We start from the raw sequence: 17,327 nt of genomic DNA, 5'->3' as shown, positions 1-17,327 counted from the left end.
GTCTATATACAAAAAGCAGAAGGCGGACTTCCTGTTTAAACCTTCCCGCTTCGTTGCCTAATTCACAAATTTTACAGATTTCTTGATCCAATTTTCCGTTTTTACTCATGGGTACTTGATTTAGAGTCCAATTGTCATCAGGAAAATGTCAGCGCTCTCCGGCGATGGCTGTGCGGCTTCCCTCCGTGGAAATAGCAATCGGTTTGCAGCACCGCGCTGCTCACCCCACTTCACTCCGGAGCCCCGAAAAGGGGTTTCCTCGCAAGTAGGGGAGGCGCTCTTGGTGCTCTGCCGAACCCCAGGCTTCTCCGCCTGGGATTTCTAGTGGGTCCCCGCCTTCGCCACGACGGGAAGACCCAATTTCCACAGAGCCCGTTCCTCCAGTCAGAGGAACTCCGCCATTCGTCGTTGGCGCTAACCTGGAAGTCCTCGTTTTTTGTTGTTATTTTGTATTAGTGTGTGGTGCTAACAGTTGTCAGGAAGCAGTGGGATGGGCCACTTCACAGGCCCATGTAGGAAACGGGGATGTGGTTCAATGTGTGCCATGTGTCCTCACAGAGTCCCCAAGCGGCCCATCATCAACACCCCAGTGGTGAGCATCAGCATCCATGACAACGATGCCCTGATGCAGCGGGCGCTTGAGAAGCCCATCACGGTGCAGTTCCGGCTGCTGGAAACTGAGGAGCGGACCAAACCTATCTGCGTCTTCTGGAACCACTCCATTCTGTGAGTCCCACTGCCCAGACAACAAGGCCTGGGTGTTGAAGGATGTCGGGGTGGGGGTTGAGGGAGAGGCACTCAGTGACACCCTAAGGCTGGCAGCTTGACCTTGACTTTGCTGTTTTCCCAGGGTCAGTGGGACTGGTGGCTGGTCAGCCAAAGGCTGTGAGGTTGTCTTCAGGAACGAGACCCATGTCAGCTGCCAGTGTAACCACATGACCAGCTTTGCTGTGCTGATGGACATTTCTCGCAGAGAGGTGAGAGAGACAATCATGGGCTCATCTCCAGGAGATGAAGGGGGAGGGGTGGGATTGTGATGGGGATAAGGCTCCTGCCTCACAAGGGTGGTAGAACATGATCTCATTGCTAAATCATCTTTCTTATGTGTCCATTGATACTCCCTCCCTCTCTCTCTTCCCCCCAGAATGGTGAGATCCTGCCCCTGAAGACCATAACCTATGCCTCCATTGCTGTGACGTTGGGCAGCCTCTTGCTCACGTTCCTCTTCCTGGCTGGCCTGCGGTCCCTGCGATCCAACCAGCAAAGCATTCGCAAGAACCTTGTGGTGGCCCTGTTCCTCTCTGAGCTCATCTTCCTGCTGGGCATCAATCAGGCTGACCTGCCAGTGAGCTCCTGGGGTGGGGTGGGGTGGGAAGCTGTGGGGGCAAGAAGAAGCTCAGCTCAATAGGCCAGAGCCATGATTCCGGTCACTGCCATAGGTGTGATCTCCGTCGTGGGTGGGGAGCCCACTTTTAATGGCTGCTGGTGCCAACCTGGTGTCTCCTAACCGCTTCCCCTTCTCTCGTTCCTTGCCAGTTTGCCTGCACAGTCATTGCCATCCTGCTGCACTTCTTGTACATGTGCACCTTTGCCTGGGCGCTGCTGGAAGCGCTGCACATCTACCGCATGCTGAGCGAGGTGCGCGATATCAACTACGGCCCCATGCGCTTCTACTACATGGTCGGATGGGGCGTGCCAGCATTCATCACAGGTGGGGCCCAAACCAGACACAACATCTCCTAGCTCAGGGCCACCCTGACCACTCCGAGGCCTCAGCATCCCTTTGTGAAGCCTTAGTTTGGAAAGCAGGAGGTGGGGGCAAGTGGCTCTGCCCTGCCCGCTCTGCGGTGAGCACCTGAGGCCAGACCATAGCCAGAGAAGCCTGGCCTAAAACAAGGATAGGGCTGAGATGGACTGGCTGCAGGCTGAGCTGTATTGGTAATTTCAGTTCTAGTTCCTGCTATTTTAGCAGTAAGCTACTTATCTGACTGTGATTAAATGCTTCCTCTTACTCTTCTGATGGTTCTGCATGGCATCCTTGCTTAGGACTTGCTGTGGGCCTGGACCCTGAAGGCTATGGGAACCCAGACTTCTGCTGGCTCTCCATCTATGATACACTGATTTGGAGCTTCGCTGGACCCATTGTTTTTGCTGTTGCGGTGAGTAGAGATACAAGGGGCTGGTGGAGGGAAAAGCAAATGTAAATATACCATCAAAGAGAAGTTGCCTGACCTTACGGGGGCAAGTATAGGACCATTCTGATGCTCTGGGAAAAGCACTAAATCACTGTTGCAGAACCTGTGGACCCTAATTAGGCTAATTAGGGAGGGCTGTAAATTGACCCACTTTTCCCAAGCCTCTCCCACCCCATGCCCCACACCTGATGTCAGATGTGGTGTCAAATGTGAGGGCAGTTATAGACCTGGCTGCACAGGAATGGTTTTGTGTGTGTTCCTGGTTGCTCCTTGACCAGCTTGCATTTGGTGCCTTGTAAATGTGGAATTGAATGCAAGCCCCCACTGGGATTGGTTCCACTCAGGGGCTCCCAGCTGAGTTCCACACTGGAGCTGATCCCTGCCCAGAGCTAAGTTTTGCAGGCACCTCCAATCAGCTGACCAGCAGTACCTGCTTCAAACTCTGTTTGGGAAGGGCACTTCCTTTGCTGTCTAGCTTCGTAACAGCAGGTGACTGACAGGTGGACGGTGCTCAGCTGTCAGTGTCTGGCTTGCCAGCCACATACCGTTCCCCACCCCTCCTGTAAATAGAGAAAAAGAGGAGCTGGAGGAGGTGGGATCCAGATCCTCCAATCTGTGCTTAGTTTTGCCCCAGCCATGGGTAGAGAGGCTGTCTAGTTTTATAATCCTCTTTCCCCATTGGAGATGTCTGGGAGATGCTTGGGAAAGAAAAGCATCCCATTGCATCACCTGCAGCAGTGGAACTGGAAAGAAGCACCTTCCTCAATCACAGCTCCCCCCTCCCCATTGTGGCAGGGGCTTCCAGGTTCCCCCCACCCCACCCCCAGCACCGTCATACAGGGAGAGAGCTAATCTTTGCAAAATGGGGAAGCCCAGAGCATTCTAAAGAAATGGAGCTGATCCTGATTCTAATGGCATGGGAATAGTCCGGGTTTGAGGGAGGACCTTGGATTGGCTGGAAAGAGAGTTGGTGCTAACCTTTCCTCTCTCTCTCCTCACAGATGAGTGTCTTCCTCTACATTCTGGCCACCAAGGCCACTTGTGCTGCTCAGCAACAGGGTTTTGAGAAGAAGGGGACAGTGTGAGTCTTAGCACTGCTCTTGCTCCACCACAATAAAGGCACATCACCATCTTCCTGTGTGTCTCCTGCACTGTCTTGCCACTTGATTCCATTGCTTGGTCATCTCTGCTGTTTCTGCTGCCATGTGCTTTTTTCCATTGCTGTGCCATGTCCGCTCCTGCCTTTGCCACACTGCTTTCTCCCAGCAGCAAAATCCCGTTCCCCCTTCCTCATCCTCTGCTCTTTTCTGAGTACAGCACTTTGTGCCACCCTTTCACTTCCTACAGAACTCTGGCCAAGTTGTTTCCCCCCTTGTTGACGGCCACCCACTGTCACACCCAACCCAGCCTTGATACTTCCAGCATTCTTGAGAGCACTACATAATCCTTCTCCATAAAGCCTAGAACTGATATGGCAAAGCCAAGAGGGCCCCACAGCTTTTGGCACATGGGATCCATGTGAAGAGCATGTTGCTGGGGACCAGGGATGGCATGTGCCCGTGGACATAGTCCCATGGGGGCTGTGTGGGAGAGACCCCACTGACTGTGCTCCTTCTTCATTGCAGCTCCGGCCTGCGCTCAGGCTTCGTCTCCCTGCTGCTGATCAGCGTCACCTGGCTGCTGGCCCTGCTGTCTGTCAACAGCGATGCCATCCTTTTCCACTACCTCTTTGCTGGCTTCAACTGCCTCCAGGTATAGTGGGCACCAGGCAGAGGCTCGGGGTGGGGGGAGAGGAGCTGGTGGGAAATCTCCCAAGATGTTGGTCCAGTGGTGTTACTAGATTCCACACACACACTGAGTTTGCGAATCACTTCTGTTGTGCTTAAGTCATGAGGAAGATGCTAGTTTGGAATATGATCTTTCACCCAAAGGACTGATCTCTAGCTTTGCTTAAAGTAGAATTTTTTTTCGCATTTCCCCCTCCAAGCTAACACGTGAATTATATAAATGAGGTGCTATTTAAGAAAAACAGCAATAATTATCCGTATAGAAATTGTTTACATCTGTATTGATTCATCCATATCGGCCTAATGAAACCCTGACTGGATTTTGTGGCATCCAGTGCAAACTTTGGATATCATGCTTTTGAGCATGTTTTTGAAGGAAAGTGCTACTCTTTGCTTTTGTGAGTCAGAAGAAACAGGTGGGAAGAGAACAGCGATGCCATTTGGGATGGAAGGTGGGAATAAGTGACGGGCTTCCCCTTGATGCTGTTGATGTTTGCCTGGATGCAGGCTGGGATATTCCAGGATAAGACAGTCAAGACTTGTGATCTGTTTGGTTTCTTCCACAGGGGCCCTTAATCTTCATCCTCTGTGTCCTCTTGTGCAAAGAAGTGAGGAAGGCTCTCAAATCTAGTTGTGGCAAGAAGCATGGCACAGACCCCACATTCACCACCAAATCTACCTTGACAGCGGTGAGTGTTTGAGGAAGTGGCAACCCAGTAGCCGTTTAAGCAAGGAACAGTGAAAATCAGTATGTATGACCAGGCAGTGTTCTATAGCATGCATTTGGACATCATAATAAACTGTGGTTTAGCTTAATGGGAGGAATCCTAGGCAAACCTCCGGCTTACACACTTATCTTTTTTTAAAAAAAAATAATATTTATTGAAATTTCAAAAGAAATTACAAAAGTAATGAAGAAATAGAAAAAAGAAAACAGAAGATACAAAATACAGAGGAAATAAAAACAATTAAAAATAAATCCATCTTTCCATGTCTTGCCTTTCATTTACTTGTTTCCCTGACCTCCTCACACCTCCCTTTTCTGTATTCCAATTCGAATGGTTAATTCAGCAAATCCTTTCCCTCTTTGTTTTTTATCCTAATTCTTTATCTTAACATATTACAACTTTATATTTTCATCTATTAACAATCCATTTTTGCATACTCCTTTTTAACATTGTTGCTAAAACCGCTTCATTTCATTCCGACATCATTTTAACATTCCTTAATTTTACAATGTTTCTGTAGATAATCTTTAAATTTCTTCCAATCTTCTTCCACCGACTCTTCTCCCTGGTCTCGGATTCTGCCAGTCATTTCCGCCAATTCCATATAGTCTATCACTTTCATCTGCCATTCTTCCAAGATGGGTAGATCTTGTGTCTTCCAATACTTTGCAATGAGTATTCTTGCTGCTGTTGTAGTGTACATAAAAAAAGTTCTATCCTTCTTTAACACCAATTGGACGACCATGCCCAGGAGAAAGGCCTCTGGTTTCTTCAAGAAGGTATATTTAAGTACCTTTTTCATTTCATTATATATCATCTCCCAGAAAGCCTTAATCCTTGGGCACGTCCACCAAAGGTGAAAGAATGTGCCTTCATTATCTTTACATTTCCAACATTTATTATCGGGCAAATGGTAGATTTTTGCAAGCTTGACTGGTGTCATGTACCACCTATATATCATTTTCATAATATTCTCTCTTAAGGCATTACATGCCGTAAATTTCATACCTGTGGTCCACAACTGTTCCCAGTCAGCAAACATTATGTGTGTCCAACATCTTGTGCCCATTTAATCATAGCAGATTTAACCGTTTCATCCTGAGTATTCCATTTCAACAGCAAGTTATACATTCTTGATAATATCTTAGTTTTAGGGTCTAACAGTTCTGTTTCCAATTTTGATTTTTCCACCTGGAAGCCAATTTTTTTGTCCAGATTGTAAGCCTCCCTTATTTGATAATAATGAAGCCAGTCTCGCACTTTATCTTTTAGTTTCTCAAAACTCTGCAATTTCAATTTGTCTCCTTCTTGTTCCAAAATCTCCCAATATTTCGGCCATTTGGCCTCCATATTGAGCTTTTTCTGAGCCTTCGCTTCCATCGGTGATAACCACCTTGGGGTTTTGTTTTCAAGTAAATCTTTATATCTTATCCAGACATTAAACAATGCTTTCCTGACAATATGGTTTTTAAATGCTTTGTGTGCTTTAACCTTGTCATACCACAGATATGCATGCCACCCAAAAACGTTATTAAAGCCTTCTAAATCCAAAATGTCTGTGTTCTCAAGAAGCAGCCATTCTTTCAGCCAGCAAAATGCTGCTGATTCATAATAGAGTTTAAGGTCTGGCAGGGCAAATCCACCTCTTTCCTTTACATCAGTTAGTATTTTAAATTTTATTCTGGGCTTCTTGCCCTGCCAGACAAATCTAGAAATGTCTCTCTGCCACTTCTTGAAACAGTCCATCTTGTCCAAGGCTTACACACTTATCCCCTCTTCTCCTCTAGTACATCCACAAGGAGCAAATTTGAAGCTTTCATTTACAGTTTGAATTAATCATTGACTAACCCTAAATTTTGACTAATCTTAGTTCATCGTTTGTGGCTGATTTGTTTTAAACAAACCAAAGTTAAGATAGCTGGTTTGTTGGGTTTGGAAGAAGCCACAAACTACAGAAGTAAACACTTTTGTCATTCCTTATTGTGGCTGTACTGAAGAAGGAGAAGGCAGAATGCATAGGCCCAGGGCGGGAGGGCACTAGGCTTATTATTCCTTTCATGATCAAACCACGGTTTATCATACCAGGCAAATGCAGCCATGCTAGTTGTGTGTTCTGTTATTAAAAGAAAAAGTGAATCAGATTCCAATTCTATGCCAAGAAAAGAAGCTGGATTTGGCAACCTACATGAATCAATGCAATTAAGCAAATGTGAAGGTATTTGCTTGCTTTGCCGGATTTATTCTGCTATTGCTAGCCATGTAGAAGAAGTGTGAGTGATATACGGCACTGCCACTGGAAATTGTACGCAACCTCCAGTCCACAGACTTCTGAGGTTTTCACCAGGCATCACCTATACCCTTTCATCCCTGTCTTCACAGTTTTAAGGGTTGGCCCTTTTAAGAGCTGACACCTGAAGCAGAAATCCTCACATGGGCCTCTTCCCTTCCCTGGCAGCAAGCATACTATTCAAAAGCAACAACTGCCTGCAGTGGCCACCTCACTCTGCCTAATGATAGGGGCAGCACAGGTGGGGGGAAAGACTCCCAGCTCTGGAATGCATTTGCTGAGAAGAAAGGAGATATATACAAGGGGAGGCAGTTCCTGCCTCTCTGCTGCTCTTAGGGTTTTCTCTCCTCTGATCACAGTGTTCTCTCACCAGGCTTATAACTGCAACAGCACCTATGTTGATGGGCAGCTGTACCACACGCCCTTTGGAGACTCCACTGGTTCCTTGCACAGCACTGTCCGCTCCGGCAAGAGTCAGCACAGCTACATCCCTTTTGTGCTCAGGTAATTCCAGTTCCAGGGCCCTTCATTGCACAATGGATATGTGAAAATAGGGTGGGAAGAATTAATATTGGACAGAGGCGGTAGGTAGTATGCCTGTTGCCATTTCAGAGCAACAGTTCGTGAGATGTTACCTTCCTAGAACTACTCACTAAACTGAATTCTTATGACCTCAAGGAGAGTTTCTACTGAGGCTTGCCTCTTCCTTGCTCTTTTGAGGCTTGCCTCTCTGTCTCTCTTTTTGCTGTACTAAGGATTTTAGTTTGAGGCTGTTTCTTGATGTTGATCACTCAGGGGAGAGCAGAGCAAATAGTGTTCCTTCTGGATTGCTGAAGTCAGAATAAGGGACAGCCACTTGAGAACTCCTTTTCTGAACCGCTTGTCACTGACATGAGCAAAGGCATGCCTCGAGGGCCTTTTGCTTTTTTATAATGTTGATGATGCAAGTCTTTCTTGCCCTCAAGGTGAATATGCTCAACACTCACAGGAACATGGTGTACAGAGAATTTATAACAACTTTCCTGCCTGGCATAAGGCTTGCCCCTCTGCACTCTAGGAGCTCCGAGCAGCTATAATCTCTCCTGCATTATCCTTACAGGGAGGAATCTGGCTTGAACAACAGCCAGGTGCACATTGGGCCTCCAGATCCCAGTTCACTTTTCCTGGAAGCTAAGGATCCGAGCAACGGTAAGGAGATGAGAACTGGGCAACTTCTAAGCAAAACTGCAGAACTGTATGAATCTGTATTCAAAAATAGCCTTCAAAACTATGGCATGTGCTGTGATACAGTTCTTAATGTCACAGGAGATTTTCTAGATGAAGGGGAAGGGAGGGTGAGGGAGATGACTGGAATTGTTGTTGTGTCTCAGTGCTTTTTTCACAGTGTGGATATCTTGCTGAGGATTTGTGTCATTCATGGATAGACAAAGATTTTAAATGTTTTGTTTCCAATAAGGCTTTTAAACTAAAACTGACTGGGGAAGTTGGCTACTTAATAATGGGCAATTGGTAATAGTCACAGTACTCTGTAAATAGTGAAAAATGTAGGAATATAATTATATCTGTTATGTAAGAGGTGATCATGCCATTTTCAGGAGGACTGAACACAATAGTGTTGTTTCCATAAATCGCCATACTGGGCTGAGATAAAACAAATTTAATGAAAGGCAAATTGCGATGAACAGAATTTGAGTAATGATAACATGATCAAAGACAAACAGGTACAAAACAGTGAGCTTCATTTCTCGTGCTTGGTGGTCCCTGGACTAAACAACATTGGACGATCCAAGATGCATGTGTTTAGACCCTTTACATCAAGTCACACATAACTTGGATGTCCAATATTGTTTAGTTTCTGTAGAAGTAATGTGGGGGCTGTTTTTACTTTTAAAACAGGCACAAGAAGCTCATGCTTTGATGATTATAGCAGTGTTGTGGAAGGGGGTGCTTAACCCTTTCTGCTCACACTGTTTCCCTGATCTCTCTCCCCCCCCCCCCACTTTCTCCTGGATGCTGATAAGAACTTGGGGGAGGGGTGGCATAGGAGGGAGAGGTTAAAACCACCTCTCCTAGTTCTGCTGATATCAAATTTTGTGCCTGTTTGATGGTTTATTAAAAAGTCATGTGATCCATTTACAGATCTCCTGTATTGCATGTAGTTTGGACCCCCAAAACACAGACACCACTAGAATTTGTTTTTGTTCCTATAAAATTATCCAAATATTTATCAGAGGTATTTCACACAATCAAACTGACAGAGACTGTGAGAGAGGAATAGATTCTGAGCTAAGACGGGCACTTGCTGAAGCAGTTGTGTGATTGCCAAGAGGAATGCCACATACATGCACAGCTCGAAACTCCTCATTTATGCTGTCACCAGAATGTCGCTTCGATGGAAGCATAATAAATGTAGGTCACTGTGAACTGGGCCTTCAGGGAAGTGAATGCACAAAAGAATTGCTTCCACACATGTCGAAAATCAGCTGATTTGGTTCGTAAGGACTGCTCCAATTCACCATCAGGACCCTTGCAAATTTGAGATTAAAACCAACTTGAGTTAGGGATACCAGGCGTTTGTGTGTGGCACCAGTTGGGAAAAGACTGGATGCAACAGGGATGGTTCTTAGACTGAAAGCCCCCTCCGCCTAGCTACAGTGATGAACACACTCTCTCTAACCACCCCCCTCCTTTGGACACAGAGCGTGACACTGACTCAGACAGCGACCTCTCCCTGGAGGATGACCAGAGTGGCTCGTATGCTTCCACCCATTCCTCTGACAGTGAGGAGGATGAAGAATTTCCTAGGGAGCCCTGCTGGGAAAACTTGCTGTGCCCCAACAATGAGAAGCTGCCAGCACACAGCACTCCAAAGGGTAATGCTGGGGACGGCTTATTATCATTATTTATTTATTTTATTCATTTATATAGACCCTGACCCACCTGCCAACCATAAGCTCTTTGGGTTCTCTACAACATAAAAACAATAGAAACTATTGGGAGAAAAAGCAGATTTAAAACACAGCTTCTGGCAGCTCCAGGGATATCTGAGCCCTCCTACCTGTGGACTGGTGGGATGGGGTCAGAATTTGCAGACCTTGTGTTCAAACCTAGGTTTATTTTCTCTCTTTCCCCCAGTGGACAACCTCACTGGCCCTGGGAAACCTTACTGGCCAGGTGACTTTGTGACCACCGCTAGCGAGAGCGATGGGCATGTTGGCTCAGAGAAGCTGCGCGTGGAGCCCATGGGAAAGAACGACCGGCTGGGGCCCACAGAGGAGATGCCCAGAGAGAATGGAGAGACACAGACCAGGGACGGCATCTTGGGCTCGCTGCCTCACCCCACAGCCCAGCCCCAGAAAGGTAAGGTTTGACTGTGGGAGACCCCAACGCCCACTCACCTGCTCACCCATGAAATCTTAGAAGGGACCCCCTCCATCTGAGGTACCTTGCAGAATTGCGTCCTGGAATCCCAGTCCTATTCATCATATCAGTTGCAGAATTCAGCATCCTAAAGCCTCAGCCCAGAAACAGGATTCAAAGCAGTTAGTTACCTGGTGAAATTTCATGGGGGTGAATATGATTTGTGGGGCTCAGGGTGTGGTCAGTACACTGCATAGCTCCTTGCCCCTTGGCGTGACTGGAAGCTGCTCACACACTTTTTCTTGATTGACATCATAAATGTGGGTGGCAGAAGCACTTTTTTATGTGGTGCAGAATAGGGATCCTGTGTCTGGAGTGCTGAGCATACTGAAGCCTCATGCCAGGACTGTGGAACCTGTGGCCCTCCAGATATTGTTTGACAGCTAATGGTGCAGCAATAAAACTGCTAGCACATTTGCAAAGCTAAGCAGCGTCTAGTCTGGTTTCAAATTGGATGGGGGACCACGTGCTGAGATTCCTGCATTGCAGGGGGTTGGACTAGATGCCCCTTGGGATCCCTTCAATTCTGTGATTCTACAACTCCAACTTCCACCAGCCCCCGTTGATGTGGCCAATGGTCAGGAATGATGGGGAATGTTCTCCCGCAACATCGATTCCCCGCCCCTCCATTGCCCATACCCGGCTCCAGAAAGCCAGGATTGGCCAATTCCCCGTTCCATATTGGCAACCTTGCTACCTGGTGAGGACATTTCCCTTGACCCCAGAACCTTGTGCCCTCCTCAGGCATCCTCAAGAAGAAGTGCTTGCCGCCCATCAGCGAGAAGAACAGCATCCAGCGGATCCACAACAAGCTCTCCAGCTGCCGCTCAGGGATGGTGTCATCGCACGGCTCTTCGGGGAGTGACGGCAGCCGTGGGGGAGGGCCCCCGCGCCCCCGCCAGACGCTACAGGAGCAGCTCAATGGCCTTACGCCCATCACCATGAGCATAAAGACTGGCACAGTGGATGAGGACTCTTCGGGCTCCGAGTGAGTATGGCTGAGCCTTCTCCCTGGGGGGCGATGCCCTCCACAGCCCACTCGCCTGAGCCCGCCGCCTCTGTGGAGCCCCCTCGCCCACACCATGCCTGGTGCATCGGATCCTCCGGGCTGCGACTCCGCTGTGTCTCACCTGTCCCCAGGCTGTGCCTCTCTCAAAACGTCTCCCTGTCTGCTGCCTTGTAGCTCCTTAGATCCTTTGTAGCTTTCGCTAAACGTTCTTGCCGTTCCACTGGACCTTATTTTCACACGGGCTTGCTAAGAATCTCTACTTCTATTTCCTTTGCCTTTTCCACTCATGGGCTAGATCCTGACCTGGCACATGGCCAGGAGTGTACCTGTTTCTTCAGGAGCCACCCCATGCCCCACATCCCAATTTGGAAAAGGTGTCAAGGCAGCCTTAAAAAACAGGCTGTGTCAGCCGTCCCTTTGCCGCCCCTTGTAGGCTGGGGGGGGGGGAGATTTATTGGAATGTGTGAGGAGCATGGGAACCAGTTTGCCCAGTGGGATATTGGGAGAAGATAGCATCCCGGGGCTGAGGCTAGAAGCTATAGATGAGGCATCCTTTCCTCTGGGCAATGGGCTCTGATCCTCTCAAATGCCATGTCTTTTCCTGTGTTCTTGTAAGATGCTCAGGGACTGGGCACAAGCCTGCCTTGCAGATCCTGACTTGAGCAAGTGGGTTGGGCTAGGAGCCATCCTGACCCTGGGCAGGGCTGGGTGGATGTGGGGGGCGGGGGACGCTGTCCTATTCTAACTTCTTCCTCAGCTCTCTGGCACTAACCCAGCCTCTCCTCCCTTCTCTGTCTTTCTCTCGTTCTCTCCCCTCTCGCTTCAATCTCGCCCAGATTTCTGTTTTTTAATTTCCTCCATTAACACGCGAGCCCCAGGGGGGGTGCTTTGCTCAAACCTGCTCACGACCATGCTCATGTGTTTGTGTTTCCCCCCCGTCCCCCCGTCTCGCTTTGTGTTTGATCACTGAGCAGGAGCGATGAAACCTCAATCTGACGCCAACGCCTGCACCAGGCTCTGTTTCCCTTGTGCTTTGGCCAGTCCGGGAGCCAGGATTGCTCTCAAACCGCAGCGAGGAATGTTGTCTCCTTCAGCCCAGCCCGGCCCAGGGAGCCGGACCCACCATACCTAGTGCCAAATGAAAACCGAGCTGCCGCCCCGGCACCTAGGGGGGAGGGGAACAGCAGGTCCCAGGAGGCGGACCTACTTGAACCGATGCACTTTGGATCATTGTGAAAACAGACAAACAAGAAACACAAACTCAACCACCTCCACGTCTTCAGGGATTTTCATGCTTTGTTGCCCAGTCTGGAACTGCTGTGTGTCTGGAATATTTTTCTCTCTTTCTTATCTATCAGAATTGGGCTGGGGGAGCCTCAGCAGTAACCACGTGCCCAGGCTTCTTGGAAATGCATTACCTGTGAAGATGCTTGCATATCTGACAATGGGGATGAGCTAGGAGCCTGTGCACTTGAAGATGGCTGCCGCCAGGGGGCACTGAAAACCGTAGGTTTTAGCATGCGAGGCAAATGTAGATGGCATCTTCCTCCTCAAATGGTAACTTGTAATTAAAGCCTGAGGGCGTGACAGACTTGGCCATGCAGGAGGGACCTGCATGAGACCTATGCTACGTGCCGCAGGCTTTGCAGGCTTTGCATTGAAGCTGACTCCTTCCGAGGCTCTAAGACCTCAGATGCATATAAACAAAACCAGGAGAGAGCCCTCATCCCCCTGCTCTGCAGTGTGTGTGTGTGTATCATAATCATGCTTTTTATGACCCAGTAGCATGGGCTTAAGCACACCTCCCAAGGTGCAACTAAGGCACGTTAAAACAATGTGCAGGTCAGTCTCTGGCTATATGGCACATAGGAAAGTTCGGAGCCCAAGATCTTGGTTGTGCCATGTCAGTCAACCATAGAACTGAGAAGGAAAGGATCGTCTAAACAGCTTTCCCTGGACTCTGTAGACATACACTAGCGCTCCCTGTAGGTGCGCAGTACCACCTCGTCTCAAGGAAAATAAAAGGCTTTTCCTGATCTGACAGTTTTAACAGAGTGGTTGGATTGTTACAGAAACCCAGAGCCATTGTCGCAGGACGCGAATCGCCATGATGCTACCTACAGCCGTGGACTGGACAGATTTGCTGGGTCTGCTGTGGATCTAGCCCCTTCCCTGGGCCAGCCTCAGTGCCCCAGACTGCGCAGTGGGACCAGGGGCTTAGGACCTCCTCAGCGGGCCACTGTTGGCATCCGTGGAAATGCTCCATCCTGGACCAGGGCTAACAGCCTTTTCAACCGTTTTTTGGTTGCGACAGCCACTCCTCTCCAAGCTCAGCCTGCCAATCCAGTGACTCGGCCCCGTGGGGATGCTCTGAGAGGCAGCCCACCAAGGTGCTGAGCGCCGTGGGTGTGGCCTGCTGAGCCGTCAGCCCATGCTGCAATTATTTTCGTAGACAATGACAAAAAGAAAAAAGTCCCACCTCCCTGCTCCTCTCAGCCAATCAGCACCTGGTCCACGTGCTGCCAGGCTGGAGCCGGGATGCTGCCTTGATGTCTCTCAATAGCGCCTGGCTCTCATGCCAACAGGGTGCTGCCTTTCTGCCTCAGAAGCCTTCATTTTTCTACACTCAGCCAAGCCTGATGCCTGCTCATAATGGGGATTTTCATGCTGGGTCCTTTTGGAAAGTACTTTTTTATAACGTTCCTTGGGGTGGGGGTGGGGGGAGAAGAGAGATTTTTCTGATAAGGGAGTTGGGGGAAGAGGGGGGGCGGCCGGGGGAAGAGGGGTGAAGGCACTGTTTATTTTGATGTTGTGGGTTTTTTTAAAAAAAATATTTGACCACTGCTGAAGGATGTTCTAATTTAAAAGAGATGGAAAGCCCCTTAGGGGGCTACATCTTTAGATTCGTAGCAATGTTAAGTCTCATTAGCCGGGGCGCAAGATACGCTGCGCTTGAACTGACTTGGTCGAGGTTTGCACAATGAGGAGTTAATTGAGACTTGACCATTGCTATGGTCTGGCTTGTCAAAGGATATGGTCCCAAAAAACACACCCCAAGGCTTCTGTGTTCGTCGCCTCTAGGAATCTTGGCCATTGCCGTCAGGCCTTTTTAGTGGCCTCTGTCCTTGCCAATTCCTATCCTTTTCCTGGAATGTTTTAACATGGATGTGATTCTCATGAACCTGTGTAATGTCAGCCTGGCACTTTAGCAGCAGCCGCCCACAACGCTAAGCCGACAAGGGGGCTCCGTTCCAGCCTCTTTAATACATGGATTAGCCAGAGTCTTGCTTCCAACTAGTGTCCCCGGTAAGCCCATTTAAGTGAAAGGAGAAACTGGTGTTTCCCTCGCTTCTCTATCCAAAACAATAGTATCTGACTAATTTCCACCTGCAAGTCTATGCTGTCTTTGACATCCAGCCCCACCTGGGACAACTTATTCTCATATCTAAAGCAAAGTGGAGACCTGTATTGAAATAAGGGTGGTCCAGACAGCAAGGGCCCACAATTCCCATTGTGTGATGCTATCTGATGGGTATTCCAGCACTAAACACAGATCAAGCAATCTCTGGACTTCCTGTCTCCTCCCGTAGGTGACCGAGGCTTCTGAGCACAGGGAACTGGGTGCAGCCCTTGGTCCTTGCTGGTCTACCAAATCATCTAGAACAAAAGCTGCATGTGCTGATCAACTTTAGACACACGGAACAATCAGAACCAATTCAGAAATGGACTAGGAGAGGCAACAAGAGGAGCTTACCCTCTCAGACTTTGCATTGCTAACTCCAAGCGAGAGCAAGCAACGTCCCGGATCTCTAGACTCCAGTGAAGTACCTGCAGAAGTCGAGGAATACCTTCTGTGGTGCTGAATTATGGCTTGGAGGGAGGACCAACACTTACTGTTACCATGTCTTCCATAACACCGCCCCCTCCCACAGGAAAAGCTGGACGCATCTCTTCCTGCCAGCATTTGCCAAATATTTTCTCTTTCAAGGTTACATGACAAGCAGCTAGCTAGCAGGAGCAGCCATTCCTATTACTGAAGCTGCATGCTAGGAAAAGCTTCACCTGCTACCTTTTTCGCTTGCCATGAGACCAGGAAAGACACAGGAGTTGTACTAGGGGGGAGCTTCCAACCTGCTCCCCACCCCAATCCCTACAGTACCTCTAACCTAAGGTTTTAGTCTGCAACCCCCCTGCACAGAATAGTCTACCGTACCTTCCTATGCAAGCTCTTTCTCACGTGGAGAAAGCGCTAACTGAACAGATCTGAAAAGCAGTATTGAGGAAAGAATTATTCAGCACAAGCTCTCTCGAAGCAGCTGTTAACTTCTAGAACAAACTGTCTTCTGCCCCATTACTCTGTCCAAGACGGGGCAGAATTGGAGCGGCGAGGGCATGTCCCTCCATTTGTGACCAAGTGTTAATGAAACCTTTAAAAGCACCAGAGATTGAGGAGGCAGCAGCTCCTAGACGAAGCACCATGCAAGAACTCAGCTTCTGCTCCATTACTGCAATTTGCAAAATCTTTTTGAGTCTTAAACCTGCCGTCCGCAGAGAACCAGTTTTGCCCATCTATAGAATTTATGTGTTTGGCGTGTCTGCATTTTAATTTATTTTTTTTTACTGTTATCTTTTTGATGTGTATTCTTATATTTACTGGCAACTATCTGCCTGCTGCTGTGCCATCCTAGGGGAAGGGCTGGGACAAATTAGAGAGTCAAGGGGGTGAGAGGGGGTGGAGAGAATACCACCACCTAAGTCCTTTGAACCAGAAGTGTTAAGTTAAAAGGTATGTGAAGTCGGGAAACGTCTAGGGAAGTGCATGGAGAAGCAGCCTACTCCTGGTTAATCATCTTAAGCTGCATCCTATAGAAGGCACAGCCCGCCACATGGATCTTCCACCTGGGAGGTTAGGTAGATCGGCTGACCCTGTGGCACTCAGTCAGGGAGGGATGGGGAACCAGTGACTCTACAGATGCCACTGGACTCTGCCTCATCCCTTACCATTGGCCATGCTGGCTGGGGCTGGTGGGAGCTGGAGCCCAGCAACATCCCTGTTCCTGCACTAAATGGACCATATAATAGGAGTCAAGAGTCTGAATGAACTGGCACCTGCAGTGAAGTTGCATTTGCTGCAGACTTTGGCTCTGCTCCTTTGCACAGCTCACCACATCCTTCACTTCACAGCCACCACCGTCCCCACCTGAGCACATGTCCTTGTGGACTCAGTGTGTCAATATTAGCTCCAAAGCAGCCGACTTGTCAATCCACCACCTTCCTCTGCAATAGCCAATGGGGTCATTTTCAGCAGAGCTCAACCAGAGCCAGATACAGTTGCCTCCTTTTGCTGGTAGGGCACCAGTGCCTTGGATTGCTGCACGACAGACAGCAATTCAACAGACTTCTTTTCTGTTATTGTATCTTCAGGCTGGAAGAAGTGAATGCTACACCTGTTGGATTTCTGCCTGCCAGGTAGCTATTGAAGGTGCTGAAGTGTTACCAGGAAAGAATGGCAACTCTACTTTTCCCTAAGAAGCCTAGCTCTTCTCCCTTTTAGCAAGCCAGGGTGTAGGGGGGAGATCAGAGGGGGGAAATGTGGTGGTTTCACCTTTTGGAGGAACAAAATGTTTTAACGACTGCTGTGATGCTGGCTCTTCCCTGGAAACAAAATAGTTGAAGTGTACAGGTAGGGTTGTTAATGTAAATACTGTAGGGTTCATTCCCCTTACCTACTAAACAATAAAACCATAGTTCTGTGCAGGTGACTTCATTTCAGTTCCACACCCACACCTTGTGCTAGAGAATTGTGTCTTGGGGAAAACCAATAAGCAAGATTTGGCAGAGCTGAAGCTCTTGAGTTTTCTTACTGCTTGGGTGGATGGGGAGGAAGCAGACCAATACTGG

General features: G+C 48.5%; 1 protein-coding gene across 4 annotated transcripts in view; it reads left to right on the top strand.

Moving 5' to 3' along the window:
• CELSR2 (cadherin EGF LAG seven-pass G-type receptor 2) overlaps nucleotides 1–17,181 on the top strand; it is a 118,267-nt gene extending 101,086 nt beyond the window's left edge. Inside the window, exons 22-35 of one of the 4 annotated variants that reach the window (XM_083617778.1) lie at nucleotides 559–726; nucleotides 851–977; nucleotides 1,145–1,345; nucleotides 1,537–1,711; nucleotides 2,047–2,159; nucleotides 3,197–3,276; nucleotides 3,821–3,947; nucleotides 4,549–4,671; nucleotides 7,371–7,501; nucleotides 8,097–8,185; nucleotides 9,697–9,870; nucleotides 10,133–10,357; nucleotides 11,162–11,405; nucleotides 15,017–17,181. In XM_083617778.1, the coding sequence (XP_083473904.1) occupies nucleotides 559–726; nucleotides 851–977; nucleotides 1,145–1,345; nucleotides 1,537–1,711; nucleotides 2,047–2,159; nucleotides 3,197–3,276; nucleotides 3,821–3,947; nucleotides 4,549–4,671; nucleotides 7,371–7,501; nucleotides 8,097–8,185; nucleotides 9,697–9,870; nucleotides 10,133–10,357; nucleotides 11,162–11,405; nucleotides 15,017–15,020 (1,981 nt within the window). In that variant the 3' untranslated portion in view covers nucleotides 15,021–17,181. Of the gene's footprint in view, nucleotides 1–558; nucleotides 727–850; nucleotides 978–1,144; nucleotides 1,346–1,536; nucleotides 1,712–2,046; nucleotides 2,160–3,196; nucleotides 3,277–3,820; nucleotides 3,948–4,548; nucleotides 4,672–7,370; nucleotides 7,502–8,096; nucleotides 8,186–9,696; nucleotides 9,871–10,132; nucleotides 10,358–11,161; nucleotides 11,406–12,262 lie in introns of all 4 variants that reach the window. The other 3 variants (XM_083617776.1, XM_083617775.1, XM_083617777.1) reach the window with 3 other exon arrangements.
• Nucleotides 17,182–17,327: the final 146 nt, after the last annotated feature.

This window comes from Podarcis filfolensis (genome assembly GCF_964270895.1).
Source record: "Podarcis filfolensis genome assembly, chromosome: 6".
Lineage (NCBI taxonomy): Eukaryota > Metazoa > Chordata > Lepidosauria > Squamata > Lacertidae > Podarcis > Podarcis filfolensis.
The sequence above is the reverse complement of the archived record's forward strand: the minus strand, read 5'-3'. Positions and strand labels throughout refer to the sequence as shown.